The sequence below is a fragment of the Chelonoidis abingdonii genome, chromosome 2 (assembly GCF_003597395.2).
Source record: "Chelonoidis abingdonii isolate Lonesome George chromosome 2, CheloAbing_2.0, whole genome shotgun sequence".
NCBI classification, from domain to species: domain Eukaryota; kingdom Metazoa; phylum Chordata; order Testudines; family Testudinidae; genus Chelonoidis; species Chelonoidis abingdonii.
The window spans coordinates 89239684-89260245 of NC_133770.1; the positions used below are offsets into that span (position 1 = coordinate 89239684).

The 20562-nt window shown below is 43.0% G+C and overlaps 1 protein-coding gene across 33 annotated transcripts in view; it reads right to left on the reverse strand.

The window, feature by feature from the left end:
- Nucleotides 1-5676, reverse strand: part of CLASP2 (cytoplasmic linker associated protein 2) — a 282910-nt gene extending 277234 nt beyond the window's left edge. For 16 of the 33 annotated variants that reach the window (XM_075062551.1, XM_075062547.1, XM_075062557.1 and 13 more), the window contains exon 1: nucleotides 4704-5674. In XM_075062551.1, the coding sequence (XP_074918652.1) occupies nucleotides 4704-4898 (195 nt within the window). In that variant the 5' untranslated portion in view covers nucleotides 4899-5674. Of the gene's footprint in view, nucleotides 1-4703 lie in introns of all 33 variants that reach the window. The other 17 variants (XM_075062558.1, XM_075062556.1, XM_075062555.1 and 14 more) reach the window with 2 other exon arrangements.
- Nucleotides 5677-20562: the final 14886 nt, after the last annotated feature.

Here is a 20562-nt window from a genome sequence, read left to right on the forward strand (position 1 = left end):
ATAATGTTAAAAAAAAAGTCTTTTTGCTAAGAGTAGAATAAGATCTCTTCCCCCTCCCTCCTCGCTTTATTCAATTGCCCTGTTGAATGAATGAGGTGTGAATGAGCAAGGAATGGAAGGCAAGCACCTCCACACAGCTGCAGTTGGAGAGGGGATGGAAGCCAGACCCAAGAACAATAAAGCTTGTCAAGTGGACTCACTAAAGAACAGCACTGGGCAGCTGGCTTTGGGGACCATCTGAGCAGCCCTGGAGGTTAGAAGCAAGCACCTTCTTTTGAAAACACCCTCTTTGAACAGCATTGGGACAACACCCAGAAAGAAGCTGCACAAAGGACCAACAGACACAGACGCAATGGAGATGAGGCAGAACCAAGGGTTCTATTTTATCAGAGATCTGTAGAGTTTAAGACAAGAAAGGACAATTAAATCATCTAGTCTGATCTCCTGAATATCTCACAGTCCATTACATTTCACTCAGTTACTCCTGTATTGGAGTCCAAAAACTTGTGTTTGGCCAAAGTATATCTTCCAGAGAGGCATGCAGTCTTTATATGACATCAAAAGATCCTTGATGGTCTGGTCCAATGATGAATTACCACAATGGCTACAGAACTGTGCCTTATTTTCAGTTAGAATGTGTGACTATAGCTTCCAGACATTGGTTCTTGTTGTCTTTCTCTGCTAAATTTAAAGAATCCTTTGGTGCGATATTTTCTTCCCATGAAGGTACTTACACACTAATCAAGTAACCAAGGAATTTTTTCAGCCCTAAAATCTTTTGTGGCTCTTTTCTGCACCCTCTACAAATTTGTCAACAGGCTTTTTAAAACATGGATACCAGAACTGTCTCCCCAATGCCATAGATAAAGACAATCTTCTCCCTACTCCTGTTTGCTACACCCATTATACATCCAAATGTAGCATTAGCTTTTTTTGCCATAGAATCAGAGTGGGAACTTGCATTCAGTTGCTTGTTCACTTATGATTCCTAAATCCTTTTCATAGTTCTTGCTTTCCAGGATATATTACCCCATTTTGTAGGTATGGCCTGCATTTCTTGTTCCTAAATGTTTAACTTTACATTCAGATGGATTAAAATGCATTTTGTCTGAACGGGTCCAACTCATCAAGCAATCCATATCGCTGTGTGAGACTGTCATCGTTTACCATTCTGCCAATGCTAAATAATCTGCAAAATTTTATCTTTGCTAACTTTATAGTTACTTCAGATCATCAGATGTAGATGATGAATAGCTTCAGATCCCTGTGGATGCCCACTAGAAACACCCTCATTCAATGATATTTCCCCTTTCACAACTACTTTGAGATGTCAGTTAGCCAGTTATTTATCTAATTAACTTGTGCTCTATTGATATTGTGTTCACATTTTAATCAGAATATTGTGTGATTCTAAGTAAAATGCATTACAAAAGCATAAGTATATTACCTCCATGCAGCTACCTTTCTCAACTAAATTTGTAATCTCATCAAAACATGAAATTAAGTTTGACAGCACCTATTTTCCACAAAACTATGTTGACTGGCATTAACTATATTCCTATCCTTGAATATTTTATCAGTTGAATCCCTTATCAGCTTTTCCATTTTGCCCAGGATTTATGTCAAGCTAACTAGCCTATAGTTACCTGGGTCATCCCCCTTGCCATTCTTGAATACTGGCACAATATTTACCATTCTTCCAGTCTTCTGAAATTTCCCCCATATTCCAAAATTTATTTAAAAATCATCATCAGACCAAAGACCACAGTCAACTCTTAGGATTCTGTGGTGCAAGTTATCTGGCCCTGCTGATTTAAAAATGTTTATCCCTATTAGATGTTAACTAACATTCTCAATTACTAATGGACTGGAAAGCACTTCATCAAATGATAAAAATACCTCATCATGCTTCTTTCCACATACAAGACAAATATTTACTGAACACTTCTGCCTTTTCTGCATCATCACTAGGGCTCCGTGACTTCTGCAGCAGCCACACTGGCCACTGCTGAAGCGGCTCTGCAGCCACTTGGGCTCTGGCAGCCCATGCAGCTGACCCTGGGGTTGGCAGGAGAAGCCACAGCTCCCGGCAGCGGTCCAGCGGCAGCCATAGCAACCGTGGGCTTCCCCCCACCCCAGGATTCAATCAGGGGTACAGTAACTCCTTGCTTAATGTTGTAGTTATGTTCCTGAAAAATGCTACTTTAAGCAAAACTATGTTAAGCGAATCCAATTTTTGGGTGGAAATTAACGTAAATAGAGGTTTTTTCCCCCTCAGTTTCATTGCTGCAAGGAAGATGACTGGTGTCTTGGCAATTCCATTCTACTGATGCAGCAGCAACCACACTGAAATTGTGTATCTATGGTATCATGAATCCAATACCTTAACAGTTTACATTCAGTTCACAGATCAAAGGTCATGAAGGGCACACTTTAAAAAATCTTAATCCTTCAGTACAGAATTATTTAAATGAATTCAACACTGAAAGAAAGAATCAAGTTGACAGTCCCTTGGAAAATGAATAAAATCATTTTCTCACACAATTAACCTGTGGAATTCATTAACAGAGGACTATCATTCAAGTCTAGTATGATTAAAATAAACTTAAGACACTTAAATGGATAACATCCACTGCTGCAGCTATAAAATAAACTTAAGACACTTAAATGGATAACATCCACTGCTGCAGCTATAAAATAAAGTACAGAAGACACAAACTCCTCAAGCGCAAGGAAAAGATTCTTAATCTTCCTTTAAAGCATCTCATGGTGACTACCATCACAGACAGGATACTGGATTAACTGAGCAATTGGAGGAGTCCAGTATTACAATTCCTACTACCCTTGTATTGATGTAACATCTCTGGGGTTTTTTGTTTTTGAAGGAGGCGGGGGGAGATCCTGCTCTTTGTGTGTATAAAATTCAATGCCAAAATTAATTAATCAATCCTAATTAGCCTAATTAGCCTGCAAGCCTTTTACATTATTAAAGTCTATTAAGCTCTATAAGAGCCTTATTTGTACAGTACAGTATTTGATAATTCATAATATTACATATTTCTTGCCTTTCCACCAGTCTTAAAAGAACAAGGCGCCCAGTCATCTTTACATCTAAAGCAAACTGAACATTCTGATGTGAGAGAAAGAAGTTACACTTTGAAAAGAGCATGATTTATCTGTAGCTAATAGTATCTTTTGTGAACTTTTACACAGAACACACAGAAGTGATGCTTGTCTTTGTTGCCTATCTTAAGTGAGCACTTTTTTTAAATTAACATCCTGCCGAGAAAAACATAATCAGTTGCTCATCATCTAAACTAAAAGCATTTATCTCTTTCAAACCTACCCAATTTTGCTATGCACCTATATGAAATATCTCTACTCCAAATTCAGCAATTTAAGACCAAGGACACACAATTGTGCTAAATATTCAATAAGGAGCCATCTCTACACTAACACGACCTGTAATAATTTATGTGCTTGTGAAAATAGCTGAAATTGACAGTTTTCAGAGCTCAATCCTAAAATCAGGTGTAAATGTTATAAAATAGTTCACAGATCTGCAACATCTATAAATGCTTTAAAAAAGTTTAATTACTGTGCCACCATTACAAACGTACTACTATACTGTACAAACTGTTCCGATACTTGCCTGTTGAGCTGTAATCTTCAGAGAACTATTGACTCAACAGAATTAATTTGAGAGGTACTTGAAAATGACTGGTAAATCAAGCAGTCATAAGTACATAACAATCAATTTTGTATATAGAACTAGCCCTGCAAACAAAAAAAACCCTTATGCTCACTTAAGGGACCTGAGTCCAGCACTGTGGAGCAACACTGCCACCAGCTGACTGAAGTGCAAAGCAACTGCAGTTAAATAGTTACCCAAGTGGACAATATGACCACGTTGCCAATGTTTCTACTGGGTATCCAAAGGCAAGAGAATTGCCCACATTCACTCCATGAACCCAGAATTAGCAGTTTCTTGTATACATCTGCTAAAAATGAATAAAGAACAATTTGAAACATGAGTCACCACAGACCTCGAGAAAGATATAACATAACTACTCATGCTGGGAAACTATACAAAAGATAGCATGGATAAACGCAAATTTACACTTGGACCCTGAAACAGCAATCACTAGTTAACCCCTACGAAACAGAAATGATGATACAATACGCATTTAGTGAAATATCACTTGTATAGCCTACAGAAAATAAAGGCAACTCCATAAAATACGTACCTGAGTGAATATAGGGTATATGGAATGGGAGTGGTCAAAAATCAGGATGACACACAATGTGAGAAAACAGGGATGTTTGCTTTTAGCTGTCCATAATCAAGAGCCACACACACACAAAAAAAAGATGCACCAAAACATCTCTCCATAAATTACTTTTCTTAATGCAATATTTTAAATGACAAATGCTAGTACTATTTTTATACAACATGAAAGCAGAAAATATGAACTCCTCTTACAGGCCAGAAATACGTTGTAAAACAAATCTTTCCAACCAACAAAATTCACTTTTCTGAAAAACCTCTCTCTGTGGAAGGAAAGAAGAAAGAAACAGGATATGATAGGCAAGAGAAATTGCCGTCCTGTTGTGCTCGTTTATGATTTAAGGATAATTAAGAGCACCATTCCTTTTTAACATGGAAAATCCTGTTACACACAACCTCTGCACAACATTCTTACCTTAAAATTACTAGAGTTAACCCATCCTGTTAATTCGTCAATCACTTTATCGAGGCGCTGCTGATCCTGCTCGAGGTCAGTGCATTTACTTGGGTCAGCCAGATACTCCAGCAACTCTTGGCCGATTTGCATTCTGCGACTCACATCTTTCTGCTGCACCTGATCACAGAAATAGTCCATATTGCCAGGCTCCATTGTGGATTTGAACGAAAAAGTTTATTAGGCAAAGAATCAAACTGCTTCAATACCAAAAACAAAACACACACATACAAAGTCAGGGATAGCGTGGGGAGAAGTGCCCAGCTGGAGAAGTAGCCACCAACGTTTCACCTCCAAGCCCTGCCCAGCAGAAAGGAGATGTTTTTCCCCTCCGTTCTTCTCCCCCAACAAACTCCGCAAGGTGAAAGACAAGGCCTTTACCCAAGAAACACACTAACAAAAATCCTTTCAAATGCATTAAAAAAATTAAATCTCCAGTGATTCCCTTGTGAGGCTGCTGGTGACGCAGTCGGGGAAGGGGTGTTTGCAGGATCCTCTGATTTCGGGGAGCTTTTTTTTTATTCCAGTTTTCAGTGTTTTTCACGATTTCCCTCAAGTTTCGTTTCTCGCGAACTTCCAACCGGGGGCGTCAGCACCACAGGTACTTTCTGAGGGGATCCCCAGAGGCCGCCGATGGAGCTGTTGGCGTCTCTCCCCAGCCCTCAGGCCCGGCACGGACCCACCGCCGCCGCTTCTCAGCGCAGTGGGCAGTGGCGCCTTGTCGCCAAACGCAGCCGGAAGCAGCGGCGAGGCCGGAGCGGAACTTTCATGCTCCCTGGCCCGGGGGATGGATGCGGCTCCGCGTCCCCGCCCCGCGGCGGGTCTAAACTTCAGCCGCTCCGGACTCGCTCCGCAGCGGCCCCGGCGCCTCCTTCGCCTGGTCTTCCCTGAAGAGGTGGGGGCGGCAGCCGCGGGCTCGCTCAGTCGCGTCTCCTGGCTGCGGCGGCTCCTCAGTCCCGTGGAAGTTGCGTGCCCGGCTCAGCCGGCGCCCGCCTCTAGGTGTCACTTACTCTCCGGGCCCCGCCCCGCGCCGCCACCGTCGCCGTCTCCTCAGCGCTGCCGGGCGGCTCTTAGGGCGCGCGACACTCCTGCGCGCTCCCCTGCGACTGCGGCGGCTCCGAGCACCGAACCCTGCTCGCTCCCCGCGCCGCCGGCCGCCCGCGTGCCCTCCGTCGGCACAAGTCCAACTCACACACACCTCCGTGCGCGTGCGCACGCGATACAACTCCCCTTTCCTGACCTCCACCTCTTTTCCCGCCTCACGCTGCAGCGTGCGCGCGCTCCGTCCTCTCCCCTACTCTCGCTGCAGGGCGCGCGCTTGGTCTTGCGGCTCCATCTTTACAGGCGTCAGCAGGCGCAGGCGCTTGTCGGCTGCTGCCGCTGTGCTTGAGACTGTTCGGCTACCACCTCACTAGTATAGCGGGTAGGGTCCTTCTCTATCTTTAGGTGCCTGCGCACGGCCTGCGTACAGCGCTTTTCCTAAATGATCAGTGGACGGGGAGGGGGCAGGCTGAGTCGGGGAAGAGAGAAAGAGCAGAGGATAAAGCATGCTGGAACCAGTAGAAACGCTCTGAAAGCGGCCGTGGCTCTCAGGCAGTGCAGGAGACACCCCTAAGGAGGGGTCCTGCTGATGCTGCTTTGAAAGGCCCCGCGCGCAGCTAGCCTATATGCAGCAGCGGCGCTATTGTTGCTGCAGTCCACTGGGGCTGGGTGGAGGCGTGTAGAGGGAGCGGCGCACGCGAGCGAAAGCGGGGCGGAGACAGACGCCTGTGAGCTAGGGGGGGACCCGGGGATAACAGTTTGCATGAGCGGAGGGTCCCTCGAGAGGCAGGTTGAGTGAGCTGCGGTGGGAGGGCACGGGCACGGGCACGGGCACGGGCACGTTCTCGTTCTCCATCTGCAAAGCCAAAGTCATGTGGTGCGGGGGGTCAAATGGGGGCCATACAGTTCTCTGGGCGCAGAACTGAGAGACCTGCCCCACCACCACCACCCTGGCTACTAGCAGCATTGCTGGCTTGGGGGGAAGAAACTACAAGGAAGAATCTGGGCCAGCCCTGGTGCAGGAGCAGTTCAGGCAGGGAGGTAACACTGTTTTATGTATGCAGTGCAGTTGTAGCCCCGGCAGTCCCCAGGATATTAGAGAGACTAGCTGGGTGAGGTAATATTAGTCCAAGAAAAGCTATTCCCTCATCTTGTCTCACTGATGTTCTGTAGCAAACAGATTGCAGGGCTTGCTGCAGTTTTCACAGGAACTCTCTCCCAGGTGCTGATTGGCTGTTTGCGCTCATCCCCTCCGTGTTCTTTCCATCCAGCCATTCTCAAACTTCCTTGCCCTGCTACCCCTGTCTGACAACAAGAATTACTGCATGACCCCAGGAGGGGAGACGGGATGCTGCAGTCGGCACGTCGAAGCCCAAGGGCTTGCTTCAGCTGAGGGGTGGGGGGATGGGTAACCTGACCCCTGCTACCTAGGTTTGAAGCCCTTGGGCTTTGGCTTCAGCCCTGGGCAGTGGGGCTCAGACTTCTGCTTCAGAGCTGGGTCCCAGAAAATCTAATGCCACCCCTGATGACCCCATTAAAATAGGGTCTCAACTCACAGTTTTGAGAACTGATAGCTAATTCCTTCCCAGTAGAATCCCATTGAAAGGGGCATGGACAATTTTTTATTGGGCAGGAGGGGCGAGCATTAAAAGGTAATAAAATAAGAGCTGTTACATATTGCCTGAATGAGTAGGTTTGTACCATGACTAACTTGTCCACTTTTTTAAAGTGAGATAAATGAGCTTCTGTTCCAAACTCAGTGTTTTCTTTATTTATTAATGCAAACCATAGACATCCCCAACCTCTAGTTGTCTACACCAATAAGAATTGAAGGACACCCCTCACAAAAAAAAAAAAGTAGGCATTAACATGATGTTTGCTGTCACCGCATAGTTCATGCTGGTTATCGGTTCATTCCTATCCCCTCTCCTTTTTCTGGCTTGTCTACTTCTATTGTATATTCTTTGGGGCAGAGGCTGCCTCTTAGTTTATTTTTGTACAATGGGTCCTCTGTTCTTGGTTGATTGCTAAGCACTACCACAGGTGAGCAAACTTTTTGGCCCAAGGGCCACATTGGGGTTGCGAAACTGTATGCAGGGCTAGGTAGGGAAGGCTGTACCTCCCCAAACAGCCTGGCTCCTGCCCCCTATCTGCCCTCTCCCACTTCCTGCCCCCTCACTGCCCCCCTCAGAACTGCTGACCCATCCAACTCCTCCTGCTCCTTGTCCTCTGACTGCCCCCTCCCAGGACCCCAATCTCTATCCAATGCCCTCTGCTCCCTGTCCCCAACTGCCCCAACGCCTATCCACACCCCTGCCCCCTGACAGGCCCCCTTGGAATCTCAAGCCTATCCAACACACCACCCACCCATGTTCCCCATCCCTGCACCACCCTCTCCTCCCAACCACCCCCTTGGAACTCCGCCCCCTATCCAAACACCCCCCGATCCCTGTCCCCTAACTGCCCTCCCCCTATCCACACCCCTGCCCCCTGAGGTGCCCCCTGGGACTCCGATGCCTATCCAACCCCCCTCACTCCCTGTCCCCATGTAGGAGCAGGATTTTATAATTATACTATGAGAATTAGTGTATGATTTGATTTTATCCTGTCAGCCACCCTTTTTGAATATCAGAAAGGAGTGACAGACCAGAACAATCCTTCTGACAGATTATGGTCACCCTTTTGTTTTAGGATAAGTTATAATGTCTACTATGGTTTCCTATATGTATTACAAATTAGGCACTCTAGTTAAATATACATTTCTTTGTTTTAAGGTTTTAGTAAGTAAGAGACAGGATCTTGTATTGTATCTACGTTAAGGTTAGAGGAATATTGAGGCCCTGAAGCCCCAATGTGAATTGTTTTAGTTATAAGATTTAGCAAGGCTTGATTTACAATGTATTCTGCTGAATATACAATACTGCTATCTCTATATCTTTGAAGGTTTCTGTAAGAGATTGTTTGTGTGAATGAGAAATGCATGCATTGGGAAAAGATAAGGTGTGAAAACCATCACAAATGTCCAGATGGTCAAGAAGAAGTGAGAGACTTGGAAAGACCAGGAGACAATCCGAAAACATCCATTGTATCCGATGCTAAACGTGTTAGCAGCATTGACGACTTCAGAGGTAAGGCAGGCGCCTGCGAAGGCGAGACAACAGATAGGAGATAACGATCGGAAGCCCAACAATAACCATCAAATGATAATAGCAGAGAACCCCAAGATTAACACCACTTAAGGATTAATGGTTACAGGGTGACATTGCAAAATGCATGGACTCAAATGGGAATTTACAACTATAAAGCAGGGGTGTTTTGCCATTGAACTCTGGGCTCAGTCCTGCAAAGCCTCAGAGCATCAGATTGTGACCGACAGAGCCCAGCTCCATACTCGTGCTCAATCTAACTGGCCATTATTGACTCGAGCTACAATAGACTGGTAATAATAAACCTCAACTGGCAGGAGTGTATGTGCGTGTGTGTGACTGAAAAGCATATGTTATCTGTTGTATTTTCAATAAATGTGGCGTATTTGCCTTTTCCCTCTAAAAAGATCCAGTGTGTTTTGTATAGCATAACACCCTGACTGCCGCCTGGGACCCCATGCCCGTTATCCAACCCCCCCTCTCCCTGCCCCTTTACCATGCTGCTCAGAGTAGCAAGAGCTCTCAACCCCACTGCTCTGCTGGAGCCAGCCACGCAGCCCAGCAGGAGTGGCAGGCCAGAGCGCTGGCTGTGCACTGAGGCTGTGGGGGAGCGGGGACAGCAGGGGAGGAACCAGGTGCTAGCCTCTCCATCCGAGAGCTCAAGGACTGGGCCAGCAGGCAGGACGGTCCCGTGGGCTGGATGTGGCCAGCGAGCCATAGTTTACCCACCTCTGCACTAGCATCATAAACACAAATAAACAAATGAACTTACTCTATTTTTAAAGCTGATTGTAATTTTAAATTTGAAAAGCCTGTGATCCCCCCCATCATGATAGCTTTGTCGATTCATGTTCCCATATCCATATAGGTTTTAAATAGCACCTAATTTGGGTGTTTGCTATCCTAGCTGTGGAGTGTATATTAGCTAAGATTAACTAGGTTATAAAAACTTTTAGTACAGTTTTTAAATTGCTTTTATTATAAATGGGCCTTGAGAGACTAATTGATAGGTGCATCTCATCAGTGGATAAAATAAATACACAAACAAGAAAAAAAAAACAGCTCTTGAGCTAGGATATTCCTCAGTGCAAGACTTTGGAGTTGTGAAGTACCATAATGCTACAACTAATAAAGTAAGTAAAACTAGTACATTCCTTATTTTTTCCAGATGTATTAAAAGATTAGCTAACTAGATTTTGCTTCATTTTCCAAAAATGCACTGTTGGGCTACCAATATTTGTAGAATGTTTCAGTCCATCAGACAAATTTCACTGCTCTACAGCCAAAATGCTTCTGAAATAAATGTAGTCAAACTTTACTAATTGTGGGTCACTGAGAACGAAAATGATGCTTAAAATTGTTGATTGGCTCTAGTCTAGCTGTTGGGCTCCAGACTACAGCAGTGGAATCTCCTGGCAGGTGATGTTAGGGTTTCCATGTTCCGTGACCGTCAAAAGGATCTTGTCCCATTCTTCTTCATGGAAGGTGATCTTGTAGCCTGCAACAACATCGATGGTGTGATGGCAGCCCTCAACATCGTTCACGATCCAGATGAGTGGAGACTGTTCATTGATTCATCGAAGACGAGTCTTAAAGCTGTTTTGCTGCATAATGGCAATGTTTTGCTATCGATTCCAGTTGGTCATGCAGTCCATATGAAGGAAACCTATGACAACATGAAACAACTTTTGAGGTGCATAAACTATGACCAACATCAGTGGCAGCTTTGTGGCGATTTGAAGGTTGTTGCTCTCTTGCTTGGTCTGCAGACTGGATACACAAAGTACTGCTGTTTTCTCTGCGAATGGGATAGTCGTGCAAGAGATTCCCACTACATCAAGAAAGATTGGCCACTCCGACAGTCATTGGAGCCTGGGAGGAAAAGTGTTCAGCATCCACCACTTGTTGAATCAAGGAAGATTTTGTTACCACCCTTACACATCAAGCTGGGTCTGATGAAGAACTTTGTCAAGGCCATTGACAAAACACAAGCAGCTTTCAAGTACCTCCGTGGAAAATTTCCAAGGTTAAGTGAAGCTAAGATAAAGGAAGGTGTCTTTGTTGGTCCTCAGATTCGTGAACTTCTTCGAGATGATGCATTTGACCATGCACTGCGTGGCAAGGAAAAGACGGCATGGAAAGCCTTCCAGTTAGTGGCAATAAATTTTCTCAGAAACAACAAGGCAGACAACTACAGGTTGTTGGTGGAAAACCTCCTCAAGGCATACAAAAGCCTTGGTTGCAACATGTCACTAAAGATACATTTTTTGCACTCTCATCTAGATTTTTTTCCACCGAACTGCGGAGCAGTGAGCGACGAGCACGGCGAGCGATTTCACCAGGACATTGCAACAATGGAGAAACACTATCAGGGCCATTGGAGCCCATCAATGCTTGCAGACTATTGCTGGACAGTGACAAGAGATGCTCCATTTAATGAATACAAGAGACAAGCCAAGAAGCGCCGAGTAGACACTGAATAGGACTAAACTATGTACATAATAGTTTTTTGCCTTTTGTTTCATAATAAATTTTATTTATATAACCCTTTTGCTGATTTTTAAAGTGTTACATAAACAGGACAGGTGAAATATTATCATGTAAAGCAACCATAAACACATGAAAAGACCTAGGTTTACAATTTATGATTAAAACTCTACTATCTACACAATATACATAGACATAAAATGTAAAAACTTAAATATCTTAGAAACAGTCGCCAATCAGTTGTTTTAATTGTCATATTTGAATTCAGCACATCAAAATACATAATAAATACCACATTTTATCTCTGAAGCAGACGACTTCTCAAAAATTGTAGACCAGTGTTTTTGGAAAAAGCAGAGTTTGAAAATCAACTTCCATTATATTCTTACAGGAGCCAAGTGGTTTTCATGGCTGAAAGTATTAGCTTGCCTCCCAAGAGAAGCCGTCTATGTTCAGTTTGTTCAGTTCAAGGATTGTCATCTTTGAACTGGAATCTGCCTTTTGATATGCAAACATGCAGGGTAGCTTTTTTAGAAAACACTTGTCTCAAGCACCTGGGTTCAAGATCAAATTCTCAGTCAGTCTTTCTTTTGGACTGAAGGCACGGGTAAAGTACATTATTACAACACCAGGAGTTAAAAATCATTAGATAAACCACACTAACCCCACGAGGTAGATTTCCAACCTGAACTGCACACCAAACCTGTTCATACTGCACACACTCCCATCCCATACAAGTGGGTTACAGAACCATAGCAGGTAGTATCATGTCCTAAATGTGATTAATTTGAGCAAGAAGTGTTGTCAAGCTTAAAATGAACAACAGAATTGCCAGTATTGGGCCTAAAACTTCTGGAAGCTTTATAGAGCGAGCTTTGTAAAATTAAGCTGCAACTTGTGGTCAAAAGACATCTACAACCAGACAACATTTTATGCTGTCTTCTATATGGTATAATAGGTCATGCCCCCACGTATGGCTTATTGAAACCACCTTTGAAACTTGTAGTTAAGAGAAACTGCAGCCAAAAAAATGATTCCTATGTGGGTTTGATGGGCTAGACCTTTAGGCATAGGTCATTAAGATAACCTTACCCACAATCAAGCCAATAGCCCATTTAGAGGTAAGTTATCTAGAAAACTAAGGAAAAACACAGTTGAGACAGTGGGCTATATAGAAGTAAGCTATCTCCTTGAGCATAATTTATAAACTAAAACAATAATTGGCTACACGAAAATAAGTAAGCATGAATTATACAGCCAAAGCGACATCACTAAATTTGACCTAACCTGATTGGTTGACCTGCTTCAAAACACAGCGGTCAGATGAGATTAAATGTGTAGAACCTCAGGGGGGCGGTGTGTGTGTGTCTTGGTCTAAGAAGTTATTCTCTTTGATCGGTCTGACCCGCACCCCCTGAACCAAGGAAATCTGAACTGCACTGACTATCTGCACCTGGCCAATGCAAAGATCGGTCAACTAGAAGGTAACATATTCTCGGTAGGGTAAGGTTTTAAAAGAAAGTCTGGTTGCATGCAAAATAAGGTAATGGAGTAAAGAAGTCTGAGTTGTTCGAGCTGTTTTGATCTCAAGTTGTACTGACACTATAGTATTAAAAAATGATGGTGTCGGGATAATTTAATCTCAGATTATATTAGTGCTGCAGTATTACAAATAGTAGTAAAAATTTAATACTAGTGTTAAACTGTTTAGAAATAGTAGAAAGTTGTTAATCAATTTATAGTATCTTTGTACTTATAATTATTAAGGGCAGGAATAAAACTAGTAAGGTTAATAGTTAATAAGTAATAATAGCTTTGCATGTACTCGTGCCTGTCATCGGTAAAAAACTGGCAATGTTAAAAACATGCTTTTATAGTGATAAGTAGCTAATGCATAACATTACTTGTACTTGTGCTTGTTTGCAATATAATTTGTCACTTATTAATCCTTATTCAATGCTGGTCTTTAATTTTTCTTTTCCTATTCTGTGTTGCATTTATAGCCACAAGTCATTAAAGGCCTGTCTTGAGGAATAATCAGTAGTTTTAATTTCTTTATATGGACACCACTTAACCTCATTACATCTGTGTTGGGTGGCGGGAAATAGCAATCACCCAGAGCCCCATTTGGGCCTTGATGTGTGTCCCCCTCTTCCTATATCTCCGCACTAAAAAAGGCAGAAAACATAGAAATAATGTACCTGCGCAGCTAAGGTGTGGTGTGTGACTGCTCTTGCAGCTTCCCTGTCAGAAAGTCATTTTTCTGCAGGGAAGCAAGTAAATCTGTGGGGGACATGAATTCTGCACACGTGCAGAATTCCCCCAGGACTAAACACTTCAACATCTCCAAGCTCATCATCAGAAGCAAGCTCCCCCCAGAACAGGACATACTGACTCAGAATGGCACCAGCCCTGTCAGAGAAGCAGATGCAAAATCTGTAGCTGCATCTCCACTACTACGATGATTAGGGCTAAGATTTTGTCAGATATTTTTAGTTAAAGTCATGGACAGGTCACAGGCAATAAACAAAAATTCACAGAACCCCATGACCTGTCCTTGACTTTTACTGAAAATATCCCTGACAAAATGGGAAGAGAGGAGGGACCCACCCCCGCCTGTGCCGGCAGGGCAGCTGCTGGGGTTCTCCTGCTGCCCAGTGGCTGTGAACTGTGCAGGGACTGACAGCTCCAGCCCCACTGCCCCAGGGCTGAAGTGAAAAATGTGGGAGGTCTCTGGAAGTCATGGATTCCATGACTTCCATGACAATCATAGCCTTAATGATGATCAATACCTCCCACAATATATTTTTCAGGATCCATGGATCCTACACGTGCCTGTCACAACATGAAGTGTACCTCAGTTGAGGCGTTTTATGTCCCAATAACAACTATGTGAAACAAGGCAATCACTATGCTCTCAAATGTACTCACACCAAATAATGATAAGACAAAAATACCGTATCACCTGTGATGAATACTTATCACAGAATGGGCGCTTCATATCTGACTTCTCAGTCCTCATCTTCAAAGAAAGCCTGAACAACACCTTAAAAAGATGAGACTGGGAGATTAAATTCATAACTTCGCTAGACACTACAAAATCATGGACTCAATAAAGACACTGAATTTATGGGTTATTACAGCAACCTGTAACCTACTAACCCTCCTTTGTCCCAGAACTGCAGAGGTGTTAACTGCCCACTTCCCCATGAATGGTCTCTTGCAACATGCATTAACTCCTTATGCTAAACAATCTGTTCCACCTTGTATTTAGCTGTGACACTCTGAGTGCCTTTCCTAGATCTGAAGAGCTCTGTGTAATGGTGAAAAAGACAAGTTTTCAACAAAATAAATTGGTCCAATAAAAGATATTACCTCACTCACCTTGTCTCTTGAACTGAAACTCATATTACAGATGTTTTGACATTTTTGAACATGAATGCTTGCTTGTGAAATGGTCAAAAATTGAAACTTGTAGTCTGATATTTTTCCTCTGCTGCATTAATTAAATATATTTAATTTAAATATTTGGGACAGATTAATATCTGGTATAACTCCCCTGTTTTCAGTGGATTACTTCATGCATGAATTTGGCCCTTGGTCTCAAACATTTTCAGACGTACACAATTATAATGACACAAACTTGGCTTTGAGGTACCTTTAATGATTTGCTTTTCTGATTTTTCATATACACATGAGAGATTCTTTTTACCGTGGTTCAGGAAACAAAATTCTGGGTAAAGAAAAGCAATATACATTTGCTACAGACAAGTACCTAGAACAAAAAGAAAACAATGTCAAATGGCTACTTGTTTATAAATACACTTTGTTCCCTCATGTCAATATTTACATATTCATTGTTCAATGTAAATATTGCTGTGCCTCACTTTGTTTACTGTGAGAAAAAGATTTGTAGAGTTTGTCAAGACCATGATTATTTCTGGCCTGTACATATGCACACTCTTTTAGACACTGATTCATTATGAATTGCTATTCTTAAGTTTTATAACCAATATAAAAATATTTCCTTTACAAAAATGGGATGTCTTTGCTTCCTGTGCAACTCTTCCGTAATGCTGTGTGGAAATGCATATTGTCAGCAACAGAATATTGCTACTGAATTTTCAAACATTAAACTTAAATCCTCTAAACTTTTTATTACAACATTTTTATTGAGTTCTATAAACTTTTTAAATTACTATAATTAGTAATTACACTTTATAGTCTAATGCCTCTATTCCAACAGATCTAAGCCCTTCAAAAAGATCCAAAATTCTACAGACAGCTTGTTATGCTTATAAGAAGCACACAGGATCTTTTTCAGGGGAAGATACAACAATTAGCATATGCATTCACACACACGCACACACCAATCTCATAGTTAACCAGTACGGAATCTGGGTCAATCTAGTGGCCAGCTAGGTTGATCACAGGTATGGAGGAGCCGTGTTCTCTTGGTCGTGACATGATGCTCCAGGGAAGTCTTAGCAGGATGAACCCAAAGTTTCATGGCAAGGTACCCAGTTTATATAGTGATTTTCCTTCACTGGGACCAATGAGTTTTGCACCGTCATGCTGTAATCAATTGTTGTTTGATGAATACTTGTTTTCTTAAATTATTTTTCTCATCCTTTATCTTGTTCGTTCATCAAGTCTCATACTATTTTGATCACAGCTATCTTGTCCCCATTGATAGGTCCCCATTGATAGGAGTTGTCAATCTGTCCTCCTCTGACATTTCAATAGGGGCATGTTGCAGCCTCCTGGTGCCTCCCGACTCCATACTTCAAGCCGGCTCTGTGTCCTGCAGCCAGTTCACTTCTGGACCGCACCCAGGGACCAACTGTACATGCTTGTGCTCCATATGTTGCATTTCCTCACCCTCGTGTCCCGCCCCGACACCAAATGGCGGGACTATTTACCGCCTGGTTCAATGATGGCCTTCACACTTATCTCTTAACACCCATTCCTCATTCACACACAAAACAGAATTAATTTACACAGAACATTTTGACCAGGAACATCAAATTCCAATGCAGAAGCCTTCATTCTAAATTATACAACATACAAACATAAAATACTACTACTACGATCTAAGGGATGGAAGGCAGGAGCCAGTCAGTAGTCACTATGAAGCATAGCATTAGGGGAAGTTAAAAATGTCACCAAGGACTCCAGCAAAAACCCCTATGCTTGCAAAAAGTATCATGGAATCTTAAACATCTATATCAGTGGTTCTCAAATTTTTTTGCCCCACGGACTGCTTGAAAATTGCTGAGGGTGTCTGCAGACCACTTAATGATCTTTCCAAATGTTGTTTGTACTATTAGCTAATTACTATAAAGCACTTTGGAGCTGGGAAAAGTTGTCTCTTTCTCTGGCTGCTGCAGCCATACACATTCCTAATTCCCCCCACCCCCTCTTCTCACCCCACTGGCCCCTTGTACCTACCCTCTATTCCCCCGCAAGGTCACCACCTCACCTTACATGTGCATCTTCTCCAAGGTCCAGGCACCTAATTAGTGGAGCTACTCCTACGCAGCTCCATTAATTAGGTGGGTGGTCCTTCATTGTCTAGTGCGGCCACTCAGGTGCACACCTTAGAGAGAACTATTTGCGGATCATCTGAATGGAGCTTGTGGACCACACACAGTTTGAGAACCTCTGATCTATACAAAACATTCAGGATGTTAGTTTTTAAAGTCTTGCATATCTCATTTGCATGTGATGACTAACAAAGTGATATGGGATTATATATTCTTAATTATGTATCTGCTGTTTTCTGAAACCAGTCAGTGTGCATTGGCATGCATGATACTGATACTTACGCAGTTTTTTAAATGGAGTAGAGAGATGTATCCAACACGACCAAGTCTCCCCATTGCTGAGAAATAAGAGTGGCAGGGGAAGAGAGTGTGTAATTAGTTTTGTGGGCCAATGCCATCGCTTTACTTGCAAATCAAACATTGTACAGGGGCCAGTTTCTGCAACCCTTGCTCACCTGAGCAATCTTTATTGTTTGAAAAAGGATTACTCAGGTGAGCATAGGTTGCAGGATCAGTCCGAAAGAGAGGAAAAAAGGTTTTTGCTCTAATTCTATTGTTGAAGCAATATATATAATAAATTTAACGTGATTTTGCTTTAAGCTTCGTGTGCATTAACATCTTGCAATGAATTTAAGATGACAGTGAATTCTTTGGGACTTAGATAACTTTACTATTCTTTTCCTTGGCACTTTCAACCAAGGAAGCAGCTCAGACAACAGGTCCTGAGCCCTTCTTTAATTTATCTGACTGCATGAGAGCTCCCTCTACTGGCTACTGTGACTGTACAACTTTACAGTCTGTACAGCAAAATGGGGGCAGAATTATTACTGGTGTTGATGTTGTAGGAACAGGATTTTATAATGTCCCATAAGAATTAATGTATGATTTGATTTCATCCTGTCAGCCACCCTTTTTAAATAGCAGAAAGGAATAACAGACCAGAACATCCTTCTGACTGATTATGGTCACCCTTTTCTTTTAGGATAAGTTATAATGTCTACTATGGTTTCCTATATGTATTACAAATTAGGCACGCTAGTTAAATATACATTTCTTTGTTTTAAGGTTTTAGTAAGTAAGAGACAGGATCTTGTATTGTATCTATGTTAAGGTTAGAGGAATGTTGAGGCCCTGAAGCCCCAATGTGAATTGTTTTAGTTATAAGATTTAGCAAGGCTTGATTTACAATGTATTCTGCTGAACATACAATACTGCTATCTTTATACCTTTGAAGGTTTCTGTAAGAGACTGTTTGTGAGAATGAGGAATGCATGCATTGGGAAAAGATAAGGTGTGAAAACCATCACAAATGTCCAGATGGTCAAGAAAAAGTGAGAGACTTGGAAAGACCAGGAGACAATCCGAAAATATCCATTGTATCCAATGTGCTAAACATGTTAGCAGCATTGACAACCTCAGAGGTGAGGCAGGCACCGTGAAGGCGAGACAACAAATAGAAGATAAGGATGGGAAGCCTGTCAATAACCATCAAATGATAACACCACTTAAGGATTAATGATTACAGGATGACATTGCAAAATGCATGGACTCAAATGGGAATTTACAGCTATAAAACTGGGGTGTTTTGCCATGGAACTGTGGGTTCAGTCCTGCAAAGCCTCGGAGCACTGGATCGCGACCGACAAGAGCCCAGCTCCATACTCATGCTCGATCTAACTGGCCATTAGATTGACTCGAGCTACAACAGACTGGTAACTATAAACATCAACTGTCAGGACAGAGAGAGAGAGAGAGAGTGTGTGTGTGTGTAACTACAAAGCATATGCTAACTGTTGTATTTTCAATAAATGCTGCATATTTGCCCTTTCCTATAAAAGATCCCATGTGCTTTATATAGCATAACAATGTGGGAGAATGAATGAACCCAGTCAAAATTTACAGGGTTGGCAGTTAAAAGAAAAATAATCTTTTTGCTTGTAAATGCCTCATTTGACATGGAAACAGCCAATAAATATGGAATCCACATTTAATGAGGTTTCACAAAAGTGCAGTTAATTAGTCTTGTAACTGGAATTTAGTCAACAACTCTGTGCACAAGATTGTATTATTTAATACAAATATTGCATTAGTCCCTAGAGGTCAGCTAGATCATGGACCCATTTTACTAGGTGCACCACAAACATAGTAAATGAAACATCTCTGCCCTAAAGAGCTTAAGCAGCAAAGAATCCTGTGGCACCTTATAGACTTACAGACGTATTGGAGCATGAGCTTTCGTGGGTGAATACCCACTTCGTCGAGCCTAGTATCCAGCTCATACTTTCAGCTAGGTTGGCTCTGCAGAAACAAACGAGCTAATTGGAGTAAAAACCTATTTTGTCATGGACATGTGATAGGGCTTTTGGTGGCCTGGCAGCCTAGCGGCTAGATCATTGGTTAGGGACTGGAGGTGGGGGGGACCTGCGCTCCTTTTCCTCATAGTCCTGGGCCACTCACACCCCTAGAGAGGGGAGATGGATCTTGCTCCCAACTGTGAGGGAGGGAGGGGGCCCGGCTCAGAATCTGTTATCTGAACTGCTCCCTATGTAAGTCCTTTAGTTTGGGGCAAGGTCCTTCTAGTCCAGTTTCCCCACAGTCGGGGCTTGGCAGGGGAAAACGCTTGCTTGCTTGCTTGCTTCCAGTGACTGCATTGGCAGAAGGTTGCATCTGTGCCTTCAGATAGCCACACAGAGAGCTCCTACCTCTTCACCAGTCAGCCCCTGACTGAGCCAGGCTCTCTTCTTTTCTCTCCCTTCCAGGCCTGTCATTGGCTGCAGGTGGGGCAGGGCTAGCTGAACCCATGGGTTTTCTTTAATCTCTACTGTGTCTGTCAGCCGTCTCTCTATTCCCTCACACATAAGCAGGTACGACAGAATACAGACAATGGACAGATCCGCAGAGTAAGAAGGTGCTAATTTTAGTCACTTTTCAGAAAAAAACTGCACTTTAAAATTCAGTTACATTAAACGAGTGAAACTGACTTCACCCATGCAACCTCACTTTGAGTGGGAGAAGTGTAGATTGGATGGGGAAGTGAGATTCACTCCCACATCCTGGCCAGCAGTGTGATGCCACAGTGCCAGTGGACTGATGTAGCAACTATAACTCTTGGGAGCCCTTTGTGGAATGCAGTGGGGCCATTGAGATTTACCTGAACACAAATCCCATGGCTCACCGCTGGCCAACACATATTGCTATACTTCCCTCTACTTGATGTCGGGTAGTACAGAGACAGTTTTTGCAGCTGGAGAAGAAGCACAGGCTCTTAGCCCTCAGGTTCAATCCACAAAGGTAGTTAGGCACCTATGTCCCGTTTTTAAGCACCACTGCAATCCACAAAACTGCTTGGCAGCTACCTAAACCTGCAAGCACTTAAACTCACTCAGTGCCTAAGTTTTACTGCCTCCTCTGGGCATACACACTACTGCCTCCCTCCTGCGTAAGCCCAATAGCAATTTGAAACCAGGGAAGACAGGTGTTTGGACACCTAAGTCATGTGCAGGGGCCTGATCTGGTAGGTAGCATGTCAGGCGCCTTGGGCAAGTTCACACAAAACAGCCTGAGGCAAGGGACCTTTACTTATAACCTTTAGCCAATGGA